The 26,222-nt window shown below is 40.0% G+C and overlaps 1 protein-coding gene across 11 annotated transcripts in view; it reads left to right on the plus strand.

Moving 5' to 3' along the window:
• The window catches only part of FNDC3B (fibronectin type III domain containing 3B), a 362,295-nt gene that overhangs the window by 104,778 nt on the left and 231,295 nt on the right, over window positions 1–26,222 (plus strand). For all 11 annotated transcript variants that reach the window (XR_014077090.1, XR_014077092.1, XR_014077091.1 and 8 more), the window contains one exon: window positions 1,729–1,804. Coding sequence is in view for 6 of the 11 variants with exons in the window: in XM_081570938.1 (XP_081427064.1) it covers window positions 1,729–1,804 (76 nt within the window). In the remaining 5 variants the exon portion in view is untranslated. The remainder of the gene's footprint in view (window positions 1–1,728; window positions 1,805–26,222) is intronic.

The following is a 26,222-nucleotide window of genomic DNA, read 5'->3' on the forward strand; positions in this document are numbered from 1 at the left end:
TAGTTGGGAAAAAAGTGGAAACAGTGACAGACTTTATTTTCTTGGGCTCCAAAATCACTGTGGATGGTGACTGCAGTCATGAAATTAAAAGATGCTTGCTTCTTGGAAGAAAAACTATGACAAACCTAGACAGGGTGTTAAAAACCAGAGACATCACATTGCTGACAAAGTTCCATGTAGTCAAAGCTGTGGTTTTTCCAGTAGTCATATATGGACGTGAGAGCTGGACCATAAAGAAGGCTGAGTTCCAAAGAATTGATGCTTTTTAACTGTGCTTCTGGAAAAGACTCTTGAGAGTCCCTTGGACAGCAAGGAGATCAAACTAGTCAATCCTAGAGGAAATCAATCCTGAATAGTCATTGGAAGGACTGATACTGAAGTTCTAATCCTTTGGTCACCTGATGCAAAGAGCTAACTCATTGGAAAAGACCCTGATGCTGGGCAAGATTGAGGGCAGCTGGGAGGAGAAGGAGTTCAGAGGATGAGATGGTTGGAGGCATCACTGACTCAATGGACATGAATTTGAGCAAACTCTAGCAGATGGTGAAGGACAGGGAAGGCTGGTGTGCCACAGTCCATAGGGTTGCAGAGTCAGACATGACCTAGCGACTGAACAACAACAACAACAATTAATTGCAATTATAGATTTTAGGAAGGAGCGTGAGTTTCATTTTGTTTGTTTTTTGAGAACCCGTAGCACAAGACCTGTCCTGTCCTGAGAGTGAAATGCCAGTCCTTAATCTGGCAAGGATAAATGGGTGGTGGCTGGTGGAGGAATGAGTAAGGTGGGCACAGGGTAGAGATGAAGGAGTGCAAGGGAGAGCATTGCAGACAGAGGAAACAGCATGCTTGATGGTTTCGATGCAGGGAGGAACCAGGCTTGCTGCAAGAACTTTAATATGAATGTGACATTGACATCCTTCCACTTTCTAGAAATATATAGTCATTATTTTAATAGTGTTAATCTTGCACCTGATGATTTTTAACAACAGTTTTTAAAACTTGGATTACGTCCTTTTGTTTATATTTGGATATAGATTAATTAGTTTCCCCCTTTTGTTATCTAAAGGAACTGAATGAGATTAGAACTAAAATTCTGAGATTCTTGAACGAACATATTTTGCCATGGCATGCATGGTTTAGTCTTTTTGAATTTGTCTTCTGATAACAAAATATCTGTTATATGACTAAAACAGACATTTAGGTAATAGATTTAAAGATTTGCATGTTTGATGGGTCCTACTTATACTGTTCATTAGTATTTCCAGGTCCTAAACATAGATACTTTTTTTCCCCCAAAACATTTTTCTTATAAATTGCTTTCCATTGTTATAACACAGGAGAATTCACTTAGCTAAATACAAATGCATGTGCTTATCCCCCATCAAATTTGAACCAGATCTAAGACATCTCCTAAATTTTATGTTTATACAAGATTGTGCCACATATTTCTTGTCTAGTACATAAATTTATGTAATGAAACTGTTGAGGAGAAATCCCCAGATGTTCTAGTATTAAATTGAAAATTAGGGATTTCCCTGGTGATCCAGTGGCTGAGACTCAGTGTTCCCAATGCAGGGGGCCTGCATTGGATCCCTGGTCAGGGAACTAGATCCCACATGTCACAACTGAAGATTCTGCATGCCACAACTAAGATCCATCACAACCAAATAAATAAATAAATAAGAATAAATTTAAAAAATTGAAATTAATGTGTTATTTTGGCAGGTTATTCTCGTTCAAGTTAATCCAGGTGAGACTTTCACAATAAGAGCGGAGGATGGAACACTGCAGTGCATTCAAGGTAAGGAAGCTTTTTGGAAGCTTTCTAATCAAAAAAATTTTCATTTATTATTTTATGGAAGTAAAGTTTATCTCTGAGTCTGCATGTGATTTTCTAGAAGTAAAATTTATCTTGGATTTTTTTTTTTTTTTTTTTTTTTTTTGCTTTTATTAGGGGCTCCTTAATGCTGAGTGGGCCTGTAATATATAAGTGACACAGTTAAATAGCTTGAGTATTCTATTGACTTTTAAGTGAATTAAATCAACTTGAGAAAGCTTGCATTGTCTTAATGTATTATGGAATTTGGTCCCCTGAAAAATCCAGAGATTTTTAAGAGACCTTAAAATTCCAGTAGAGAACAGCACATACTTTTTCAAGTTACATGAAAGTTTCAAATACATACTGTGATGCTATCCAAATGATTTTTAGAGGTAAAAATCTATGTTAAATATCTCTCAGTTATTTATTACTGAGTAACAGGTTACTCAGATTTGGTAGCTATATACAGCATTGGTTGTCTGCAGTTTCTGTGGGTCAGAAGTTTAGGTACAGCTTAGTTGTGTTCTGTGGCTTTGGGCCTATGGAAACACTAAGATCCAAGTGTGGGCTAGTGCTGCAGTCACCGTGAGGCATGTCTGAGTGTCAGTCAGTTTCCCAGCTCGCCTGAGTGGTTGTTGGCAGGGTTTAGGGTTTTTTGTGGGCTAGTGGCAGGCAGCTTCCGTCTGTTCCTTGCTAAGTGGCCTCTCCATGGAGGTGCTTACATTATGACTGCTGGCTTCATTGGAGCAACAACTACAGGGCAAGAGGGAGGACTCTGTCTAACCCACTAGAGAACAGTGATTACACAGAATGTGAATACTAGCAGGCAGGAATCACTGGGGGCCCTTTTACAAGGCTGCCCACCACAGTGCACCCTCTGTCCTCAGTAACTCATGTCTCTTCTGTGTGCCAGATACCTCCTTCTAAGATCTCCAAAAGTCTTATTCCATTACTGCATCAGCTCTCCAGAATCTTGTTATCTAAATAAACTCCAGGTATAGTGAGACTCCTTAAATGTAGTTCTTTAAGGACTGCTCCTAGGCCATTTCAGTTAATTTCTAGTTTGTGTAATACTGGTGCCTCTTCTCGGTTATTCACTTTGGAAAGAGAGAGAGACACAGGTACTCTGATCCATATGAGGTTCTACTGTAGGAAGATCAACCCAGATCTGTAGTTAGTCTGTAATACTGTTGTGTTGGAGGGCACTCTGGTGATAGCTTTTTGGCAGTGATTGGGATTTTGGGACAAATGGTAAATTGGCCTGTAATTGAATTCAATCCTAGGTTGTTGGTTAGACTGAAATCTTCCCAAAGGTCTTATCTTTAATACTTGGGGTTGCTCACCAATATATAAAGAAAATGAAGGGAAATGCCCTTTAGTTTTAGTCTTCCATAGTGAACTACATGGGAAAACTTAACTTTTTTCTATCCTGCATAATAGAGTATGCTGCTGTGTAGCTTCACTACTTGTTTTTTTTAAGAACAAAAATTTAGGAAAAAAATTAAAACTCATTTCAATTGCAGTCAATCTGAAATGATTTAGCCGTTTCACGAACGGTATTTTTTCTGATGGCATTTTGCTGATCGTTGTGTCCCGGAAATTGATCTTTGGTGTTCTAAACCATTTAAAAACCAAACCTAGTCTTTGGTGATGAATCATACAAAGGAACTTCAGATAAAAGAAGAGAGAAAATATTTTAACGTAGTATAGGATACAGAATCTTCCACCTACTTGTATTACTGTAACATATTATCAACAAATAAAACCTCAAAATTCACTCTGTATCTTTAAAAAAAGAACACACTAGAAAAAACTAGATGAAAAGTTATTTTACCTACATAGAATGAAGCTGATGTTTCCAGTTCAGTAAGAGAATAGTTGAGCTTCTGGTCACAGTAAGGTTGGAACCCAACGTACTGGCTGGAAGACTGTGTCCCTCTGCAACTGAGTATGTGTAATAGAATCTATAAGAAGCAAATTGCTGAGTGGATCAACTTGTATAAAATCCACTTTTTCATGCCACCTGCTTTTACTTTCGGTGTCTGAAGAGGGTGTGTGTGTGTGTATTCATCTAGTTAGCCTCTTCCTCACTTTTTTTGAATGCATGTTCGTAACTGGTATACTCTGCAGGGTATTTTGCAAGTATATTGCTCTGTCCACAATGGGAGCTTTGTATTTATTCATGATGCTACTTAGAGATAAGTGAGGCTAACACCCCTTTCAGTGATTTTAAAAAAATGCCGTTGACTAAAGAAGAATTGTGGAGCCATTTATCTTTGGCTTCCTCTGAGCCCCAGTCTTTATTCTCTTCTGATCACTCAGATACCGTGGTTATCTTTATTTGGGACATATTGGTACCTGGCCCAGCTAATTGAAATGACACAGGACAGGATGAGAGGGACAAGGACCTGGAACCCCAAGTGGTTTTCTAAGGCTTGGGAGGCACTGGGACAATAGGATGAACTACAGGAACTGGAAGGAACCCTAGTCCAGACCCATTGTTGGCCATTCATGCATAACAGGCAGTCACTCAGGCCGGGTATCCTCACTGACCCCTTCATTTGCGTTCCAGTGTGAGTGAGTGAATGCTTCACTCCAGATGGGTAGAACATATCAATATAGAATGTGGGAATAGGCAGTATATTCATAAATTCGTTGTGAGTAACATCCTTATCATTGCTAATATATATTTTTTTCAACTTTTAGGCTTATGTATTCTCTCATTGAATGGGTATGACAGATACATACGAAGATGAGACCTGTAGAGGTTAACACACAGCTACAGTCACATAGGGAGAAAGAGCAGGGCTCTTGTTTTTCAAATAATTTTATTTATTTTTGGCTGTGCTGGGTCTTTGTGGCTTTGCAGGGTTTTCTCTAGTTGTGGTGAGTGGGGCTCCTCTCTAGTTGTGGTATGTGGGCTTCTCATGGCAATGGCTTCTCCTGTTGGAGCACAGGCTCTAGGGTGCGCAGGCTTTGGTAGTTGCAGCACCTGGACTCAGTAGTTTTGGCTCCCGGGGTTTAGAGTGCAGGCTCAATAGTTCAGGCTTAGTTGCTCAGCTGCATGTAGGATCTTCCTGGATCAGGGATTGAACCCATGTCTTCTGCATTGGCAGGCAGATTCTTTGCCACTGACCCACCAGGAGAGCCCCAGGGCCAGAGCTCTTTATTGCCTTGCTCTGTGACTTTACATTAGGGAGTCATGAACTGAAATCGACTCCATTTTCTTGACCACATGACAAAAACAAGATGGCTTCCAATTCTTGGAGTAGCAGGATTCTGGGAAGGATGCTAGATGAGTACTTAGGTCCCCAGGATAAGATGGAGCCATGTGGTTTGCAGAGTGAAAATGGGTGGTTGGAGGCTGGGCCTTTGGAGTAAGACAGGAACCCTGTTAACAGAATAAGAGCAGGATAGTTTGATATAGGGAGTATTGCTTTATAAATTCTTAAATTATTTCTGTCCAAAGTCAGGATTGGGCCCAGATTAGGGTGGGCTGAACTTCTAGGTGGGGCTTCCACTTACGGTGATGGAAGGAGAGAGGTACAATGGTAGAGGACTGGCTAGGAAAGGATCAGAAAATGAGTCATACTGTAATGGAAACTTCTGAAAAAAGTATTTGCATTTTACCAAAGATTGAAGTTAAGAGAATGAAGCTCTAGTTATGCTCTTTCAACACCAGCCAGCAGATGGAGAGGTGGCTTTTTTTGGCAGGGGTGGAGCGACGGTTGGTGGTGGTGGCCTTCCTGGAAATTCAAGTCATACCCATTGCTTACGCCATGGTTGAAACTGTCAGCTTAGTAGCTTTGCTATTTCAACACTAGCCAGCAGGTTAAGGATTGCTGGTGGTGGGAGGGTGTGGGGACTTGTGACTTAGGGGTAGGGAGAGGAGCTGGTTGCAGGCCTCCCTGGAAACTTTGAAATTACACCATATGAGGTCAACCCCCTTTGCTTGTAGTTGCATTTGTTAGTGTAATGATTTTCTCTGTTGGACATTTATGACATCACTAGAAAATCTCCAGAAGCTTATTGTGATGCCATGCAAAGGCATTCTGGAAATTCAGAGCAAATCAAAGTAAAGAATATTGTTACTCTGGGGAAGAAACGAGATTTTTGTTTTTGTTTTCATGGGAATGTCCTTGGTGATAATGAAGGAAGAAAAACACAGGAAACATACAATATGCTGTGAAAGCAGATTCATTTCTAATGGAATATTTCTCAACATTTTCCATGAAACATGAATCATGGGTCTTGAAGGGGCCACAAAAGGTCATAGTTCATTCTCACTGGGAGGCAGCACTATACCTATGGCATCCTAGACAAAAGATTTTTCTTTCCTAGGCCAGATGAAAGTGTATAAAGAGCTAATTGTTGGGGGAAAAAAAGAGTCTTAGCAATCAATATGAATTCTTTCCTTTGCTTAAATTCAGACGTTAATAGAGGGCAGCCGCAGGTCTCTCCCATTATTTTTATATCCTTGTCTGGGCTGAGGTGCTGGCAGTGCAGCCTTCCTTCCTGTCCACACATGCCATCTTTTTTTTTTTCTGGGCCATTTCTCTGCTCCCTGTAAAACCCTTCAGCCAAAACAAATACCACACTTCCTTTAAGCTTTAGGTCTGTCTCCTTCAGGAGGGCCCTCCCCACCCCCCTATTTCAGTCCATTCTGACCTTTCTCTGCGTTCCTGGAGGAGCAGGTAGAGGTAGCACTGTATGTAACCGTCTGGTGGTATGTGTAAACCTTTCCTTAGCCCTTGAATTGGACTGTGAATTCAGCTATGATAGGAAACAATGTATCCTCCACCCTAACCCACCCTAGCCACACAGCCTGGCAATAATTCCTGACTTCAGACCCTTGACTAGCTCTGGCATTACATCAGATGTGATATTTCTTTTAACTTTTACTATTGTGCTGGGAACTTAAAGATGTTTAGTTATGTGATTTTAATGGCTTTTAAAATCTCTGTAGAAGAACTTTCAAATCACATTTATTTAAAGCCAATCAGTTTCCTTTAAAAAAAATTTGTAAGTCTGAAGAACTTTCATATTGACCTGTATTAATGCTGCAATTTTTGTCTTTCAAGACTGTTATATTTCAAATTGTGAGCCCGAAGAAAACAGATCAATGTTATGGTGATAACAGCAAAAACAAGATAAAAGTTAAATGCTGGGGATCACCATTATTCTAATGAAGAATAATATTTAAATATATTTAATTGCTAGTGTTCCTTGTCCAGAATAATCCAGACATCTTTACAAAGATGATTATTACTCAGCCAATCTGTATTAAGTGGGTAGAAATCTTGAAATGGCAGGAGGGAAGCTCTAGGAAAACCTTTCTCTGAGATGGCTGTAGTTTGGATGCTATTAGAGTGGAAACTTTTTTCCCCCTCCTGCTTTACTCTCCCTAAGCCTTCTTCAGCTCTGTGTCTGACTCTGCCTGCCCCACCGAGTGTGGGAACCGTATCATTGATGAACAGCACGCTCTGCTCACAGGCTCTGTGAATGACACTATTGAGAGCCGTTCCACATTTCTGAATCTCCTTGTTTGTCTCCCTCCCACCCCCTCACCCCGCCATGTTCAGAATCCAGACTGCCACAGGGACCTTCAAGTTACTTTTTTTTTTTTTTCTCATTTGGTACTTTAAGTGCATTTATTAGACTTATTTGGCACATTAAAACACCAACCTGACATTCTTTCTAAGAATTTTATGACACGTCCTAGGGAGCTCTCGTTGTCTCCTGCTTTGTTAATTGAGAAATGACATGAGTGATGTCATTGGGAGGGCTTACAAGCTGAGGTAGACTATCATTTCACGAGCAAATCTATATGTCTGTACCTTTAAAGCAGACTGCCTGAAAATGAGGTATTCCTGCTTTAGTAGCTTAAAACCAAGGAAGGGGACCTGCTGCAAATGAAGTCGGTCTTCTGAGATTGATTGCACCCTTGTCCTGGCTTAAATTTGCAAACAAGTTTTTCATCAAAACTATTTGGGTGGTTTGAAAGTGAAATTACTGCATATGACTGCCTTTAAATCTTTTAGAATCTTTGCAAACTTTCATTACATTGAATATGTATTTGATTTTTATTTGATTGTATTTATTTATTTATGGAAAGTCTGCATTATATGGGGAAGGGTTTTTTTTTTCCTGTACAATTTTCGTATTTTGAGAGCTTTTTTCAGAGCACAGGAAACCACTTTTAAAGTCAATTTGTTTTCCATCTGGGGATTTGTGAGAGAGATCACTAACCTGAAATCTCACTGTGAACAGTTAAGTTCTCACTTGAAAAATCTTGTAGAATTGAAAATACCAAGTCTTTAGCCCAGGCTAGCCCTTCTGTACTGCCCATCTTTTTGACTGATCAAAGCTATATTTGGTGAGAGTTATTAGTACATAGTCTTCCAGTAAGGCTCTAGGTTGAGAGAATCTTTGAGTTTCTAGGAAAATCTGAATTACTCCACCAACTTGCCAGCTCATTTTATAATTTAAGCTTTGGGACAAATTGGTCTTTTAACTGTGTGTATGTAGTATTGATGAAAGGTTGATGAAAAATCACTTTTAGCATTGTAGAGTATACCTGATCTCTCAAATGCTTGGAAGCCTTATTTTGGGTATGATGATTTGCCTTTTCTCTCACACACGGCATATATAGTTGTTTGTGCAAACAGGAGTTCTGTATGCTGACCTGATAGGTCCCCTTTCAGACAATAGCTTGCTGCTGAGTAACTGAAAGATTACCAGCAGAGTGATAAGAACCAGTAAATACTGATGTGCCTAGAGCGGAAAGCCCAGTTTTTGGAGGGGGTAGGAGGAGAGTCTGGGATGCTAAGTGCAGCTGTCATCATTCTGGGACCAAGTAATGTCATGAGAGGGGTTACATCAGTGCCAGACTGTGCTGCATCCCAGGAGGTGTGAAGTCCCTCTTGAGATATGCCCACCGTGTCTGCTTTGCCCAGTTATCTTGATTGTCTTTAGCTATTCTTACATATTCATGGGGCTTACCCGGTAGTTCAGTGATAAAGAATCCACTAGCCAAGGCAAGAGACAAAAATATTGGAATAGGTAGCCATGCCTTCCTCCATGGGGCATTTTTGCCTGGAGAATCTCATGGACAGAAGAGCCTGGAGGGCTACAGTCCATAGGATTGCAAAGAGTCAGACATGAGTGAGTGACTAAACCACCTCCACCACCACCACACATTCATAATTAGGACAAAAACTTCACCCAAAATTGTATTCTCAGCCTTCTTTGGTCTTTTTCTCCAAGTAAAGCTTGAGTGATTTAATTGCTAGAAGTTATAAAAATTGTGTTCTGAGAGTTAAGGCTCTGTAGTGTGAATCCCTGATTGTTTGCTAGATAATGGTTAAACTCTTAACCCCAGTTTCCTCTCTTAAAATGGAGGTAGTGGGAATCCCTATGCAATAAGGTTGTGAGATAATCCATTGTAAATACCAGCACCATCACCATCACCATCTAGTAATGTATACAGCTTTGGTGATCATTTTTGTCCTAAATAGATGCCGTGATCAGTTGTGGGCAGTGATTTGATTATCTGGCTCATGGAAATCTGTCTTAAAAGTTCTGGTCTCTGTTTCATTGCCAACTTAACAATAGTCTTGCTTTCATGGGGTTGATGGTGATGGCAACATTTCAGATGAAGGTTTATGGAAATGTATATATATTGTTCAGATACAGGGTTGTGGATAAAACAGTGGCCCCACCTTTTCCTACATGTAAAGTAAGTTTTGTAGTTGAAGCTTCAGCTGTTTCTTTTTCTGGATGATGAACAGTTAACTCTCACACCGTACCTGAGAGGCCCTATTCAGACAGGCCTATGAAGCAGTTCCTATGGGTAAGCCTTCCCTCCTTTAGGTCTTGTCGTTAACATTTCAATGAAATTCCGGACTTCTTTAATCTTTATTTAATGTATTTTGCTCTTAGGCCTACTGAAGGGGCAGTAAGACATATTGGTAAGATTATTATGGGTTTTGGGGTAGGTTTGCCTGGCTTAGAAGTCCCCTGCATGTTAGATGTATATCATAAAAGCAGTTAGGTCTCTTTACCTACACCTAATCTGTAGAAATGGAATAATAATATCAGTCTTAAAGAATTGCTGTGGGGATTAAATGACATATTGGGTAGAAAGCACTTAGAAGAGTTTCTAAAGCAATGCAAGGGTCCAGTAAAAAAGGAACCATTATTAGGCTCCAGTATCCTTTACAGCTGGACATTGAACCACCCTTTATTTTTGTTACTTGTCAGTTTAAAGCATTTCAGGAAAGCTTTTCTGAACTTGAGGCATTGGTTAGGAGTTTTCAGATGTCTTCACACTTCACAGTTGTAATGCTTCAAAATAATAATGTTTCATAATAATAAATACGTTTAAAGATTATGCAATGGGAGTTTAGCTTCTGTGCCCTTTTGTCTTGCAGGCTTGCTCAGCAATGACTAAAATCATTGCTGAGGGCACCACTGCTTGGAGTTCTTTAAAAGTCATGGATCGTTGTGTGCCAGATAATTCCAAAGAAGCTAATTGTCTCATTACCTTGATTGTCCGCCACGTTTTATTTCACAGCTTGCAGTCTTTACTTCTTCCTTTATTCTTTCTGTATTTTTTTACCTTTGTTTTTACACTTACAATTTGAAATGGAAAATTTCATGTAAAGCAGACTGTAAAGGTTTCTTAAAGTTTAGTGGTCAAATCTTAGTAATCTTTATATCCCAGTGCCTGGCCAGCACCTCCTAGGTGTCCAGGAAAAAAAGAAAGTCATTTCCTAATATACTGCTGAAAAATCATGTCAAAATTATGGGAAAAGTCTCTTAGTTAATTCACAGAGGTAATTTTTTGTTTTTGTTATTATACTTAAGTAGTTAAGTTTGGTTATTTTTTACTCTCCATTCCTCAAGTTAAGATAATGAATGCAGGTATAAGTTTGTTTCCAAAAGCACACAGTAATACTGAAGTCCAATATATGGGTTAGCTCCCTTGTTTGTAAAAAAACATGAGGGAATGATCATTATATTCCTTCTTTTAATAATGTTTTTCTTTTGTGAGGAGTAGGCTGGAAACACCCTGGAAAGTATTGTTAAGGCTATTTAATAGTGAAAGATGGAACAACTTTGTCTTTTATATTATCAGAAAGTAATTTAGATTATTCATTACTATTTCATTAGTATTAGTATTTTATTGTTTTCATGCAGTTAAAAATTATTGCCATTATCTGTAGCAGTAAACTCTCAATAAACTCCATGTCAGACCCAGGAATAATAATAGGTAGAGTGCACTTTAAATTGTAAATGAGTTTGATTACTGAAGTAAGTGGAGTTGTTGCGGTGATTTTTCTCTTCCTCCATCAGCAGAGTGATTGAAGGAGAGAGAGAGGTGGTGAGAGGGTGAGGGGCAGGCAGGCGGCCAAGGCAGCTGAGGCAGTGAGGGCAGTGCTGGTGGGTGTGGAAGTGGGAACAGAAATTTGAATTGTATAGGAGATAGTCATGATTTGCTGACCAGGGAGACACTAAAAGAAAGGGAGTGAGCTATGTAATAGATGTTGTGTGTTTCCCTAAGATAGGCGGAATCTAGTCCTTTAGGAAAATGTTTGTCTTACAGTGTAAACAATAGTGACTAAACATTTTGTACTCTGTCATAATTGGGCAAACATTAGGATTAACAAAAAAGAAAGAAAAAAATTTTTTTTAAAGTAAGTGCTTTTTTTCTGGTAGTATTGCTTCTCAGAGGAGAGTTTCAGTGACTTGAAAGGTATTTTGCACACTATTTTTCAGAATGTGAAGACAGTTGGGTGAAAGGGAAGTGTGTTTTAATACTTCTTTCTGGATCCATCCATCTGAATATGGAGAAAAAAGTAAAGTGAAGTCACTCAGTCGTGTCCGACTCTTTGCGACCCCATGGACTGTAGGTCCAGTGGTTAAGACTCTGCACTTCTGATGCAGGGGTCACAAGTTCGATCCCTGTTAGGGTAGCTGAGAGTCCATATGCTTTGAGGCTTTGCCAAGAAAATAATAAATATGGAGAAAAGTGACTTCCAAACTGCCCACATCAGCGACTTTCCTTTATGACTCCTGGTTTGGGGTTCTTTGAATATACCCACATTTCTTATGTGGCTGAATATAAAGCCCCCCCACCTCCCTGCCCCCCACCCCTTTAGCAGTTTGGAGAGAAAAGTTAATTGTTGAAAACTCTTCAAATCTTTTTGTATCTGAGTTAAAAATGGAAGCATTCCATAATTTAAATGTAACATCTTTATGGACACTTCATATATTGCAGTGTAATAGAACCAGAATTGACATGTTTTGTGGTATCTTTCTGGCTGTAGGTGTGTCCACATTTTCACTTAATTTTAAAAGTTTTCAATTACTAACATTATAATTTCTGCTCTAAACTAGTAAGAGGAGGCAAAACATCGAGGGAAGAAAACTCTTTGGGAAAGGAATGGAAACTTGAAAAGATAAGCACAAGCATTATTCCTAGTGTGTTTTTGAGTCAAAGTATGTTATTTTCTGCTAGAAGACCAACCAGGTGAATTTTATCTGTTGTGTTATGCAGTTCTCAGGAAAGTGGATACACATACTCACAAATACACTTACTTCATGTGGATGGCAAATTAAACTCTGCCTGTTCTTTGCTTGAAGTTTCATGTCTTTGACAGCTGTCTGGGGCTGGATTGTTTTCATTAGCCAGGATTGGATCCTTTAACATCAGTTCAGGGTGTCTCATGCTAGATCCAGCCATGTCAGTTCTTTGTGCCTGCTGTGAGGATACAAGCAGTGCAGACAAAACAAGTAGCAGACAAAACCAGTATTTAGGCATGGCTAGAACCTAGCTTGTCTCCTCCAATTGAGGAAGAATGATCTTTGAAAGTGTTATAATCAAACCTATTTTATACTTCACTTGCCTGAGTAAGCTGAAATAGTCATAAAATGTTAAAATGTAGCAAAAGTGTTGCTTATTATCCTGTAAGTTACAAATCAAGACCAGAGATCAATTTGGTTAATTTAGTCTCAATAATCAAGACATTTCTTACTTTATGTGTCAAACATTCGCTTTTTTTAGTGAGTACTTAAAAAAAATTTTTTTTATAGTGGTAAAAATCACATAATATAAAACATATTATTTTAGCCATATTTTAACTGTACAGTTCAGTGGCACTAAGGACCTTCACAATGTTGTAAGCATTCACAATTTGAGTGACTTATTTCTTGTGTCTTATGCTTAAGGTAAAGAACGCCTCTAGGCTTGCTTCTTTACCAGGTGGCTCACTGGTCAATAATCCACCTGCCAATGCAGAAGACTCAGGTTTGATCCCTTGATCAGGAAAATCCCCCAGAGCAGGAAATTGCAATCCACTCCGGTATTCTTAACCTGGGAGATCCCAGGGACAGAGGATCCTAGCGGGCTGCAGGCCATGGGATCGCAAAAGAGTTGGACACAACTTAGCGACTTATTAACAACAAAGAACATCTCTAACCTCTCAGAATTTAAAAGCTGGTTGTATTAACATTTGTGCTTTGTAACTTTTGCATATCAGAATTACCTGAAGATCTTAAAAATGTACAAGCTGGCCTCCAGGCTAATTGTAGGGAATTGTCAGATTGTCTAAGCCAAGGGGAATTGTCGTACTGTTGGGGGCAAGACCTTGGCATTAGTTTTGAAAAGCTTCATAGGTAATTTAATATGCAGTGAAGATGGAGAATTTCTGATTAACCTAACCCTCAGGATAGTTTAAGAAATTCTCGTAGTGTGCTTTCCCAAGTACATAACATTGCACATGCTGTGTACCTGTCAGTTCATCAGATTCATTTTCTTTAAGAAAGTTTGCAAAGTGCTTAAAAATCTTTTATCTTGTAATCATATACTTAATAAGTAAACTCCTTGTGGTGGTTGTCTTTGTTGAACCCATTAGTTAAAACTGGTCTTCAGTTGTTAAAAACTCCTGTAAGTAGTACATAAGGGTCATCAAACAAATTTGAATTTATTCCTTTCAGCAGAGACTGGATTTATTTTACCTTCATTTAGATGTAAACACAACTCACCTATTACAAACTATTAAAACTAAAAGTTGATCAAAATAGGTAAGATTGTACAGGGTGGATGAAGCTGAAAAAGTGAAATGAGAAAATAACCGTTTTACAGCTTGCTGCTTGCAGAAGCTGCTTTTAGCTCTGGTGCCACTTGACTTGGTGGAAGAATTGGGCTAGAACTATTGCTTCCCTCTTTGTTTCCTTCATAGATCTTGCCTCATGCTTTGAATCATGTAGGTGCCCAGAAAACAGCTTGGTATTTGGCTCGTGATCCCCCTTCAGCATACCTGAATCCAGGGTATTACATCGAGGGTCAGATGATGACAGTTACCAATAACTTTAGCATAGATTATAATCACCTGGGGCTTGTTAAAACACAGATTTGCTGGTACCACCCCCAGGGTTTCTGATTTAGGTCTGGGATAGGTGAGATGAGTCCTGAGAATTTGTATTTATAACAAGTTCCTGGGGATACTGATGTTCGTGATTCTGGGACCAGGCCTTGAGAACAACTTTGAGGTAGGAGAATTTTGGGAAGAGGGGCACTTGTAAGAAGAGGGGATTTATAGAGAAGTGCTTTTAAATAAAGAGAATCTCTGATGGTTCAGTGGTAAAGAATATGCATGCAGTGCAGGAGACGCTGGTTCAATTCCTTGGTCGGGAAGATCCCCTGGAGAAGAAAATGGCTACTCATCCACTCCAGTTTTCTTGCTTGGGAAATCTCTTGGACAGAGGGGCCTGGAGGGCTACGGTCCATAGAGTCCCAAAGACTTGGACATGACTTAGCAACTAAACCACCACCACGCCCTTAAAAGAGAAAATTCTCAGGATTAAGTTTGGTCATAAAATGGACAAAAGGAAGAAAATTCTTGTAAATACAGACAAATAAAAGAATGATTGGCTTAAATTCTTCAGTTGTATGCTCAAAAATAGAATTTTTTCGTAATCTGAAAACTTTCCCCCTCCCTCCATTAGAGTTTTAATGAACTGGGGTTTGAATCAGGGTCTCTTTTCAAAGGATTTGTTTGTATAGTCTTTCTGTTTATACCTCCTTATTCAATTGCCATTTTATCAGAAATTCTTTTTCTTCTCTGTGCCTTAGTTCCGGTATAGTGAGAATAAATACAATTGCCAAAGATATTCTAGGATTATTTTGGAGTTTAATGGATAGTATTATGTAGTATTTGGGGATCACTGAGTTGGGAAACTTATGCAAATATGAGAAGTATGCTAAACAAATAAACAATATCTGATACTCTATTCAAGTAATAAGCAAGTACCTCCCCCCCCCCGCCCCCCCAGCCCCGACAGCTAGGTGGTAGTAAAAGAAAAAGCCAAAGGAGAGGATAAGAAGAAGTCAGGGAACTAATATGGAAGTTGGCTCCATTCTGTGAAGTATTCTAAAGAAACAGTTAAGATTTTTAAAGCATAAAACTAAGGGAAAAGGAAGTGACTCAGAATTCAAAATAGATAGGGCTCTTTACCAGTAAAGATCTGGAATGGGAGGAACGAGAGGAGAAGCAATCCATGAGAAGCAGTTGGGGTTAGTGAACGACTCCATAGTAACATGAAAAACAGGATTATACATATTGCCTTTTTTTCCCTTCTGTGGACAGGGCACCATTGTAGAAATTTAGAGCGTTGTGTTCTGTTTTAAAAATCTGTTTCGAGAGTCAAATTGAATTCCAGACGAATTGTTAGTAATTAAAGTTACAACTCTTGAGGAGTTTTCTCATGATCTCCAGATGAGTTCTGCCATTGTTCTGTGAGTTTTCATTGATCATTTTTCTACTCATTGCACCTGTCATGCTAGTATCAGCAATTAACATTCCTCAGAGTTGAATAGAATGCCAGCCTCCATCTCAGATGGAACTGGAGAACAACAGGTACATTCTACCTATTTCTTGGCTATACCCAGGGTAGTAAGAAGGCAAGTAATTAACTCTAGAAGAGACTTTGGAGAAAATGAGATTCTTTAGAAATTGAGCCAGAGTGCTGAAAAGTAGCTCTGGGTAATGTACTTAGGGGACATAGGAAATGGCTCAACAGGAAGGGTGAAATGGCCTTGCTAATCTGGCCTCTTTAAATTTATATCAAGCCTATTTCCCTTCCTTGATACAAATCTTTACTATACACTCTCAACAGTCCCACTGTTTTGTGCAACTTTTAAAAAAAGATTGACTTAAGTTCACATCAAAGGTCATTGGACTTGAACTCATATAGTAAAAATCAGTTGATCTTGTTAATTTTTCTTTTCCCTTTTTTAAACTATATATATATATATATTTTTTTTTTTTTTTTAAAATATATATTCTTCCCTGGTGACTCAGATAAGAATCTGCCTGCAATGTAAGAGACCAGGGTTTGATCTCTGGGTCAGGAAGATCCCTGGAGAAGAGAATGGCAACCCACTCCAGTATTCTTGCCTAGAGAATTCTGTGGACAGAGGAACCCTGTCCTTGGGGTCACAAAGAGTCGGACATGACTGAGTGACTAACACACACACACATATATTTTACATATTGATTTATTTATCTGGATGTGTCAGGTCTTAATTGCGGCATGAGGGATCTTTAATTGCAGCATGCAGACTCTTAGTTGCAGCATGTGGGATCTAGTTCCCTGACCAGGGATCGAACCCAGGCACGCTGCATTGGGAGCTCAGAGTCCCACCTGCTGGACCGCCAGGGAAGTCCCCTAAATAATATTTTAAAATCATTTTATTTATTTATCTTTGGCTGTGCTAGGTCATCGTTGCTGCATGGCCTTTCTCTAGTTGGGGAGAGCAGGGGCAGCTCATTGCCATGGCTTCTTTTGTTGTGGAGCACAGGCTCTAGAACACAGGCTCAGTAGTTGTGGTGTGCGTGCTTAGTTGCTCTGCTGTGTGTGGGATCTTCCCGGATCAGAGATCGAACCCGTGTCTCCTGCATTGGCAGGCGGATGCTTTACCACTGGGCCACCAGGGAAGCCCTTCTTCCCTTTTAAATGAAGAAACCTGACAAAACCTTCTGCCTCTGATTAAAGGAAGAGAATGCACTGATAGAGTTTTAACATCGTTTCCATTCAATGTGGTTTCTTTGATCAAACACTTCACTTTCCCCACCTCAGAATAAGAGAATTGGGCCAAATCATTTCTAAAATTATTCTTACCTCTCAATTTCTCTTTACTCTGTCTCTTTTATTCCCCTAGAGTTTTCTGCCATTTTAGATCTTCTTAATTTCATGAGAAGACTCTAACTTAATAGGTTCAAGTGTGGGCAGATTTCAAGAGCTTAATTATCTAGAATTTTCTTTTTGAAAGTGAGATGTTAAACTATCATTTAGGACTCTTACTTTATCATAAATTAATTTTGACTGGTAACCAAAAAAAAGAGAAAATTATCCAGTATGTATTTTTTTCTTTAATAATTGCCATGTTAAAAAAATGTATGTACCTAGTGTTTGCCAGTGTTTGTACTTTATATCACTTGTCAACTCTGGCTGCACAGTTGAATCACCATGATTAAAAGAAGTGCTTGGGTTCCACCTCCAAAGACTTGGATCTGGCTAGTACCCAGTATTTTTTTTTGCAGGGGGTGGGTGGGTCATGCTACTCGGCTTGCAGATCTTAGTTCCCCAACCAGGGATTGAACCTGGGCCCCAGCAGTGAAAGTGCCGAATCCTAACCACTGGACTTCCCTCCAGTATATTTTTAAAGATAGAATTATCATAAGTAGGGAGTTAACACTGTTTTCAGTAAAACAGTTATTTTTATGCCATCTGATATTTAGGTTATTAAATTATTTGTGAGTGAAAAGAATCATGAAAACATAAAAAGTGACACTTTCTCCTCCTGGGTATACTGCCTCAGCTGAAGGGTCTGCATGTGCCTTTGCTCCCTGCCTCGTGCCCGCTGCTTGTTCATGAACTGGCTAAGATCACCTTGCTGCTTTCCCTGCCTCTTGTCTCTGAAATAGCACACGTGATTGTCCTTTTTGTATTGGTCTCATAGGTTACTTGCTGTCATTGTATTGAATCTGTGATGTGGTTGACTTTGAGATACACCAGCATTTTATGTATCTCTACATGAGAATATTCCATAAATTAAACTGACTTACCATTAACTGTAAGATGCTTTCCTTTTCCTGAGATGTTAAAATGAGAAAACAAAAAAATTACTTGAAATTCATGAAATACATTTATTTAGTTTTCAGTTTCTCTTCCACATTTAATTGGGTTATTGAAAATCACAAATTGATATGGTTCTGTCCTAATTTTGTGTTTGCATCATCATTTTGTGTGTGCCTGTATGTAAAAATTGAAATAGCTTACTATTCTACTTCTCGATTGTAGAGATATGACTCATTTGTTTAAACATCATATTCTCTAAATATGCCCTGGAGGACTTATACACAAGTCATAATCTTGTGATGCTCTTTGTTAGTTTTAGCTTCTCACCAAATGTCTCTGTTGCACTCTGCCAAAAGGGTTATTTTTTAATGTGTGTATATGTATGCATACATACGCACACTCACACAGTGTATATGAATGAATGTGTTTGCCAGTGTTACCACTGGTGTCTGCTCTAACCTTTTGGTAAAATCTACACTTTGGGTTTTAGAACGTTTCAAGTCTCTTCTGTTCTTCATCTCTGTGCTGGATGTTGCAGCAGTTTGTTATTAAAAACAATATAGTCTAGTTCAACAATCTTATCGTGTATTTCTAATATGTATATGTGGCAAATACTTCATTTTCTTTACATATTTCCTCTTCTCTTCTCTTCTCCTCCCTCCTCCTAGATTCCTTCCCTCTCTTCCTTCTTTCCTCCCTCCTTTTCTGCCTTGCTTCCTCCCTTCCCGCCTTTCCTACAGTGTTAGCTAAGACATTACTTTTGGCTCTAGACCATCTATCTCTAAAAACTTCCCTTGTGTAATAACTAATTTAAATTTATTTCAGCTGTACAAGTAGCATATATGATTTGGTAGTTTTTATTTTTGAGATGCTTTTAAGGCTTTATTGTAGTTTATCAGAGCACTAGGGTATTTTCTTTGGTCAGAATGCTTTGGATTTATTTAAAGCCCGTGGTAGCCAATTAACTTTGGAATATTTGTTTGGTTTTCAGTAAATTAGTAGGTAGCCATCTAGAATTTTTTTTTTTTCCCCATAAGGAGGTGCTGGTGATATTCAATCCCTGTCTGAAGACCAGGTTTGATGAAGTGACCCTTTAGATTAGATGCACTATAGGTGTTCATTTTCACAAATGGTTGAAATAAAAGAGTACCTTTTACATCACTATATCTCTAAGTACCTATGATATTTGATTTTCCTTTGTCCTCTAGCTCCTCTTCATGGGAACGTTTGTTGTGCAGCCACATGTGGTCTCCTGACCATGTGGTTTTCTTTTCTGGTTTGCCCCTAATGCCTCTCTTGCTATAGACTCCTCTCGGAAGCTCCATGGTCTCTCTTGCACTCGGGTCTGTGTGTGTACACGTGTGGTTGGGGTGCTTAACACCTTCTCTCTGCGTGATGGCCCAGCCGCCTTCCAGAGCTATTAGGGCATGCTGCCTTAGCCGTGTCTCTGCAGCGTTTATGTGTGTTACTCTGCTTCTCTTCTCTCACAGCACCCCTCTCCATGTCCTCAACTACTCGCTCTGTCTTCACCCCATCTCTCCTGTTTCTTCTAATATTCTCCATGAGATGGAGATATTTTCTTTAGAAAACCTGGTGTTTCTGGAGGGAAAGATTTGACCTTTGGGCTGTCCACCTAAGAAGACCTTCCTCCTCTAAGAGTGGAAGGAAAAAGCCCTTAACTTTGGACATTTCTGAGAAAAATTCACTTAATTTTTTTTTAACAGGATCTCTGGTCTAAATTTGCAGCCAATTATGAAACTCCCAGGTGTCCTGGATGCATAGGAGCCCTGCTGTTGTAGCGTGTTAACCTTAATCATGTCGGTTTACATGGGCAGGGTTGGCTCTGGACCTTACTGAGCCAGCTGCATAGAGTACAGTATTGTTGTTCGTGCGGCGTATCTCTGTGCACTGTGATTTGTTTGTTTCTTGTCAGGAATCCATCCAGTGAGATATCATGATAACTTCTGGCAGGGCTTGTTTGTTTACTGTTTTTATTGTGTGTGTTTAGAAGGGGACGGGGGAGGGGGGAAAAGGCCTGTAGCGATCAGCTCCGTGTGTCAGCCCTTTAGGTCAGGTTTTCCGTCCTGACTCAATGCGTGTCAGGGCTGCGGAGACTGGTGGACTGGGTGTGCAGAATTTCCTCTGTCGGACCTATGAGCCAGAAAGCCACGATGAAGTTTGATTTGGCTTGTGGCAGTCTTTTCCAAATATGAGTTTGGATGCAGTACAGTATGTCCTCTAAGAAAAAGAGGAGAAGGGAAACCAATAACTCTGTAACTGGAAATATTTGGGGAACATTTCAAAATGGGGAAACTCTAACCTGTAGTATTTGGAGTCTCCCTTAAGCCTGGGTTGGTGTGGTGCGCAGAGGCCAGGCCTTTTTTTTTTTTTTTCCAGGCTGAGCGTTCCCTTTGCTTGAGGGAAACCATAGAGCAGCCTCTGTCCTGCGGGTGCTGCACGCTGACTTGCTCCAGACAGTCTTGAATGTGACCTGGCAGCCAGCGCTGTTTCCTGCTGACGTGGCCTCCCACCACCAAGCAGAACAGAGCCGTCTCAGTGTGCTGAGCAAGGAGCGGCCCAGGGCTTGAATCACCAGCGGGATAAGGAACACATTAAGAGGGGAAAGCGCCTAGCTGTTCAGGTTTCCTTCTAGATATACTTAAAAGACACCTTTTTTTTATAGGAAGGGAGGAGGAGGAAGAAAAACAGAAGTGAAGAATGCGACGAGAATCCAACAGTGATTTGTTTGGCCATAGGAAGGGTTTCTTATCAGCAGGAGTTCACTTCTGGGGTGAGACCCAGTCTGCTGCAGACATCTGAAAGGAGGCTTTAGAAGGCCAGACTGGGCTGCAGCCTGCTCAGGCCACACTCCTACAGAGGTCGGTGGGAGTATGGACTCCCTGTCATATCCTGCAGACAGACATTCCAAAAAAACAAAACTGTCGTTTGTGTCTTGGTGGAAAAAGCTCTCTCCACATGGTAGGAACTGAAGAAAGGGACTCTTGAGAGCAACTGTTTAGGAGCAAATACTGTTGCATGGTTTTCCCATCAGTGGTATCAGCATCCCATTGGATGCTATGTATTGGCTTATGTTTCAACCACCGCCTGTTTCTTTGAATTTGGTTTTTTGCAAAGGTCCAGGTATAACTCCTTGTTACCTTCTAATGGAGCCATAAAAGTCAAGCTGTCATGGAATTTTAGAGTGAGATGGGACTTTTATTCTGATGTAGACCTTCAATGGCTTCGCCTGTTTTTAAAGGTTATTGTAGAACCTTTTATTCAGTTCATCTGATATGGACATCCACTGTACAAAACAGATGGTGCTGATTGAGGGCAGAGAGTCCTGAGGCACACCTGCTCCTCTTTTTTCTGGTAAAGGCTCTTAAAACTTCCCCTGACCACCTTGCCCTCCTAGCACGCATATGTGGAAAAACCAAAAATCACTGATCTAATACACCATTTCCATTTTATAGGTGAGGAAATTTTGTCTCAGGTAGGTCAGTTTGTTAGATAATATTACAATGACTTTCAGAGTGCCTTAGAGTAAAAGTACTTTGATCTGTCTCGTGCTTTTGAGCCTTCACAATCTTAGTTAGCTATTGTGACAGCCTCACTGGCCTCCCTGCCTCCAGCACAGCTTTAGGGCGGACGATGTTGTTGTGCCCTGTCTTATACGAGAGTTGTTGTGCGATGTGTGTCTTATACGATGTTGTTGTGCCCTGTGTGTGTGTGTGTGCTCTCAGTCACGTCTGACTCTTTGCGCCCCTGTGGACTATAGCCCGCCAGGCTCCTCGGCCCATGGAATTTTCCTGGCAAGAATACTGGAGTGGGGTGCCATTTCCTACTCCAGGGGATCTTCCCGACCCAGGGATCGAACCCGCTTCTCTTGTGTCTCCTGCATTGGCAGGTGGATTCTTTATCACTAGCACCACCTGGGGAGCCCTCTGGAGAGATGGGAATCACCAAGTACGACCCAGATGGCGTGAGTAAGACCCAGCTGTTGGCACTTGTGAGGTGAACTGGGGGACGGCAGTGAGACTGGAGATGAAGGGAACCATTTGAAAGGAAGAACCGTCAGCACTTTTTAAGCATAGTTAAGTTTTAGAGTATGGTTTAAATTACAGAAATTGGATATGGAAAAGTAACCAAGGGAACTTAGTCAAAATGATTCTCAAACACCCAGCCAAGGCAATCGGGAGAATGTGGAGCCTGTCTGCCATAGATACTAGGAAAATGTTCTTACTTTTCAGTTCTCTGGGTCCTTTAGCTTCTTTACGATTGAGGACTCGCTGAGACCTCAGGTCAGTTGAGACCTGATTTTCTTTACTGTTTCCGCGTCTCCACATGATTGTGGCTTTTGGCATGTGGTATAACACTTACTTAGTTCCTGGTGTATCATTTATTTGTATAAGTCATTTGAATTTGTTCTTCTGTGGGTTGTTTACTCTAGGTTATGGAATGAAGCTGAGATAAATTCAGATCCAGCGTACGGATCTCATTCCTGGTTCAGTGTTGGCTTTTCAGCATAGCTCCCCAAATCTAGTGAGTAGGTGGACTTGGACTTAAACACTGTGGGAATTATTTACAGTGGCTGTATATTCCAGTGTTTCCTCTCTCCTGCAAGCCACGTTCTTCTGTTGCTCTCCAGATTACTACCCTCAGCTCAGTCATCTGAAGCTTCTGCCCATAGCAAATGAATTCTCAGAAGAGCAAGCAGGGTAGAAATGGAATGGAGGGGATGGGGCAGTAAAAGTATAATAGACCTACTTACATTTTTAGTAAGGTCATCTGACTTCCTTTAAGGAGGCTTTGATTTTTCCTGGGCCATAAATGGGTGGAATTAGAAAGTTATTCAAATTATTTTTGGCGTTTTGTTGTTGATGTTGCAGACTGGGTGTACACTTTGTGAAGACTAGAAGGGGAGAAACAGTTTTACCTGTTGATCTTGCTTCAGTGGTAGAGGTGCTGTGTATGTAATTATATGCATTCCCTTCCTCAATTCATACTGGGAAAAAAAAATACCTGGAGACTTCTTTCCAAAGTTCTTGGTAGTTCTTTTCTTCATGTACAACTGTGAGTAGGAAGCCTGGGCAGTGGGAGCAATCATTCTTTTGTGTGATGTTAATGAGATAATTTCTGCATTACAAATCTTCAGGACACTCTTTGTTTAAATGAAACTTCAGAGACGTTTTTGCAAAGCCACTTGACCAAGTCTCTTTGCTTCATTTAAACAAAGTCTTTATTAATTGCATATGTTTTGCTGTCATCAGTTGCATAAACTAACTCGATTGTTTTGAATGAAGGAATTCAGGCCACCATTTGTTCGGTGTCTTCTTTTTTCCCCTCGTGTCTCCCCAGTGTAACTGGACCAAGTCTAGTTGAGAGTCGCTCTTGTTCCCACCACAGCCACCCACTCGGAGTGGTAACCTCCAAGTGTCGGTTCATCCGGGTGTTGGAGGAAGTCAAGAGGAAGTGTTCAGGGTTGACTGCAGAGTTACTGCCAGGAGGCCGGGCGCCTGATAGCGGGCAGGCCTTCACAGGGGCTGCCAGCAAGGGATGGGCACAGGAATTTCCGTTACACTGCAAGAGGGAACAGGGTAGCCCCGAGGGTGTCACGGTGCCAGCAAGGATCTTGAGCGCTTCTTTGTCCTGTTTGCTGATGGAACCTGGAAAGGCTTATTGTGGAGGCATTCACAGTGAAAGGTGGCTGTTGTGATTTTTGAAATATTTTTCAGTGCTCATTCTCCAAAGCAACTGGAGTTTCTTAGGTTAAAAAGCAGCTAATGAATCTGTTTGATCTTGATGTGGAAATGAACCATATCAAATTCCAGGTCAAATCGCTTTCCCTGGTAGAATGTTTGCTTAACCTTTTGAGGTATACTTCATCAGATTACGGACTATAGAAAGTTTATTTGTCCTCAGTTTCCTAATCTATAGGGTGGCATAGCTATTATTCCAATAATGCTCTTAAGTGTAAACCTAATTTTGTCTACAAATTAGAAAAGTCAGATTTACAAATGGATTATAAAAATTAGTAGGTACAATGTGTAGCTTAATCATACAAGCACTCCCATATATGGCATCTTTCTTGAAAAATACTTTGCCATCTGGTCCCGTTTATCTCAGATGAAAAAAGAGTACAGCTTTTTTTCTTGCTCATTTTAATTCTCATTAAGCCGCCAGCTAATATTATTATCCTTACTTAAAACAGGAAGAAACAAAAGTTCAGAATGGCTAAATAACTTATCCACAGTAGTGTAAGTAGCAGAACCAGATTTTGGTCTCAAGATTCCGGAGCTACTGGTATTAAAAAAACAAAAACCTTTTTATTCTGAAATAATTATAAATTCACAAGAATTTGGTAAAAATTTACAGGGCAGATCCCATGTATCTTTGATCCAATTTTGCCTAATGTAGTAATGTCTTTGATAGTATAGTATCAACTCCAGGAGTTACCATTGGTACAATCCACAGAGTTTATACAGGTTTCACCAGCCTGTACATGGCTTTTGCATGTGGAGGTAGATTTGTATAGTTATTACCACAATCAAGAACTGTTCTTTTGTCAAAAGGCTTCCCTGTGTTATTGGATATAGCCACTCCTCTGTTCTCCCACCATCCCTAACCCATAGCAACTACTAAACTGTTCTCCATCTCTGTGGTTTTGTTATTTAAAGAATGTCTTATAAATGGACTCTTATGGTATTTAAGTTTTTGAGATTCCCCCCCCAGCATAAATTGAGATCCATCCAAGTTGTGTGTATTAATAGTTCCTTTTTATTGCTGAGTAGTATTCCCTGATATGAACAAATCACAGTTTAACAGTTCACCTATTGAAAGACATTTGGTTCTAGTTTTTTGGCAGAATTGCCAAAATAAAACTGCTATGAACATACATGTACAGTTTAGTGTGTGATCATGCCTTTTTGTTTCTCTGGGATAAATGCCTAAGAGTACACTGCTGTGTTATGTTATAATTGCATATTTAGTTTTATAAGAAACTGCCCAATTTTTCCCAAGTGGCTATACCATTCTACATGCCTTCTAACGATGTGTGAGTGATCTGGAGTCTTATCTTTGCCAGCATTTGATCTTAACACTAAGCTCTTCTTTTTCCTATTAATGTCCAGTTGCTCCAGCACCATTTGTTGAAAAGACTACCTTTCTCTATTGAATTGCTTTGCACATCTGTTAAAAACCATTTGGGTGTACTTGTGTGTGTCTATTTCTGGGTCCTCTGTTTCTTTCCCATTGATCTGTGTGTCTATCCCCTTCTTCAGTACCATGCAGTCATAGTTACTATAGCTATCCTTAACACTGGACCCTAGTATTTTAAAAAATAATTTCTACAGTAGGCATTTAGGGTAAATAAAGGAACCAATAAAGATATGTAAGTTCTTCTTAAATGGTACTTGTAAATATGAGTTCTGTGTTGGTTCAACTTTGACTTAATTTGAGAAAATCTGTAGAGAATCCACAAAGGAAGTGGGGGAAAAAAAAAAGTGAAGACAAATAATAATTGGGTTGTAAGTCTGAGGTTCTGTACAGCTGTCACTGAGGTCCCTAAGGACTTTAAGTATAGAATGATTATAAAGTCTAGATCTTCGGGTCTGTTTGTCCTGAAATAACAGCTGTTGACAATCAAAAAAGAAATCATATGAGCAGAAAGTTAAAACAAACAAAAAAAGGATTCAGATCCATTAAAGAAGAGCTCACCATTTTCATTTGTGTATTTTAAGGCACCTTACTCTCACTGAAGCCTTCTGTATGTTTTGTCATCTTTGGAGAGCAAAGATACTACAACATTTTAGACTTGGAGAGGAAGTAGAGGTCAATTTATTTAACCTTGACATTTTGCAGGTAGAAAATGTGTTCTTTTGTAAATAGGCTGGTTCATCTACAGAAGGGCAGGTGGCCTGTTTATGTAAGAGGGCATCTTGATCCTGGACGGTCAGTCACTTTCACTTCAACTCTTACATAGGGAAGCAGATCCTTTGGGTCCAGCTCAAATTAAGTGGTATTTACTAAAAGCTGTGCGAAGTCCACCGTTCCCTGCGCCATCCCAGCACCATTCCAGTACCATTCCATCTGTCTTGGGTCACAGCCTGACTCTTGGTGTGGAAGCTGATCAGGAGCTACAGCCTCATGAACGTGGAGATTTGAAATCATTTTCTGTGAATCTAAACCTCAGGGTCAAAGTTGAGGAGGACAGCTTCATTGGTCAACTCTGCATGAAGCTGAGTGCCTTTTTGGA

This window comes from Giraffa tippelskirchi, chromosome 2 (assembly GCF_054371585.1).
Source record: "Giraffa tippelskirchi isolate mGirTip1 chromosome 2, T2T-mGirTip1v1.2.pri, whole genome shotgun sequence".
Classification (NCBI taxonomy): domain Eukaryota; kingdom Metazoa; phylum Chordata; class Mammalia; order Artiodactyla; family Giraffidae; genus Giraffa; species Giraffa tippelskirchi.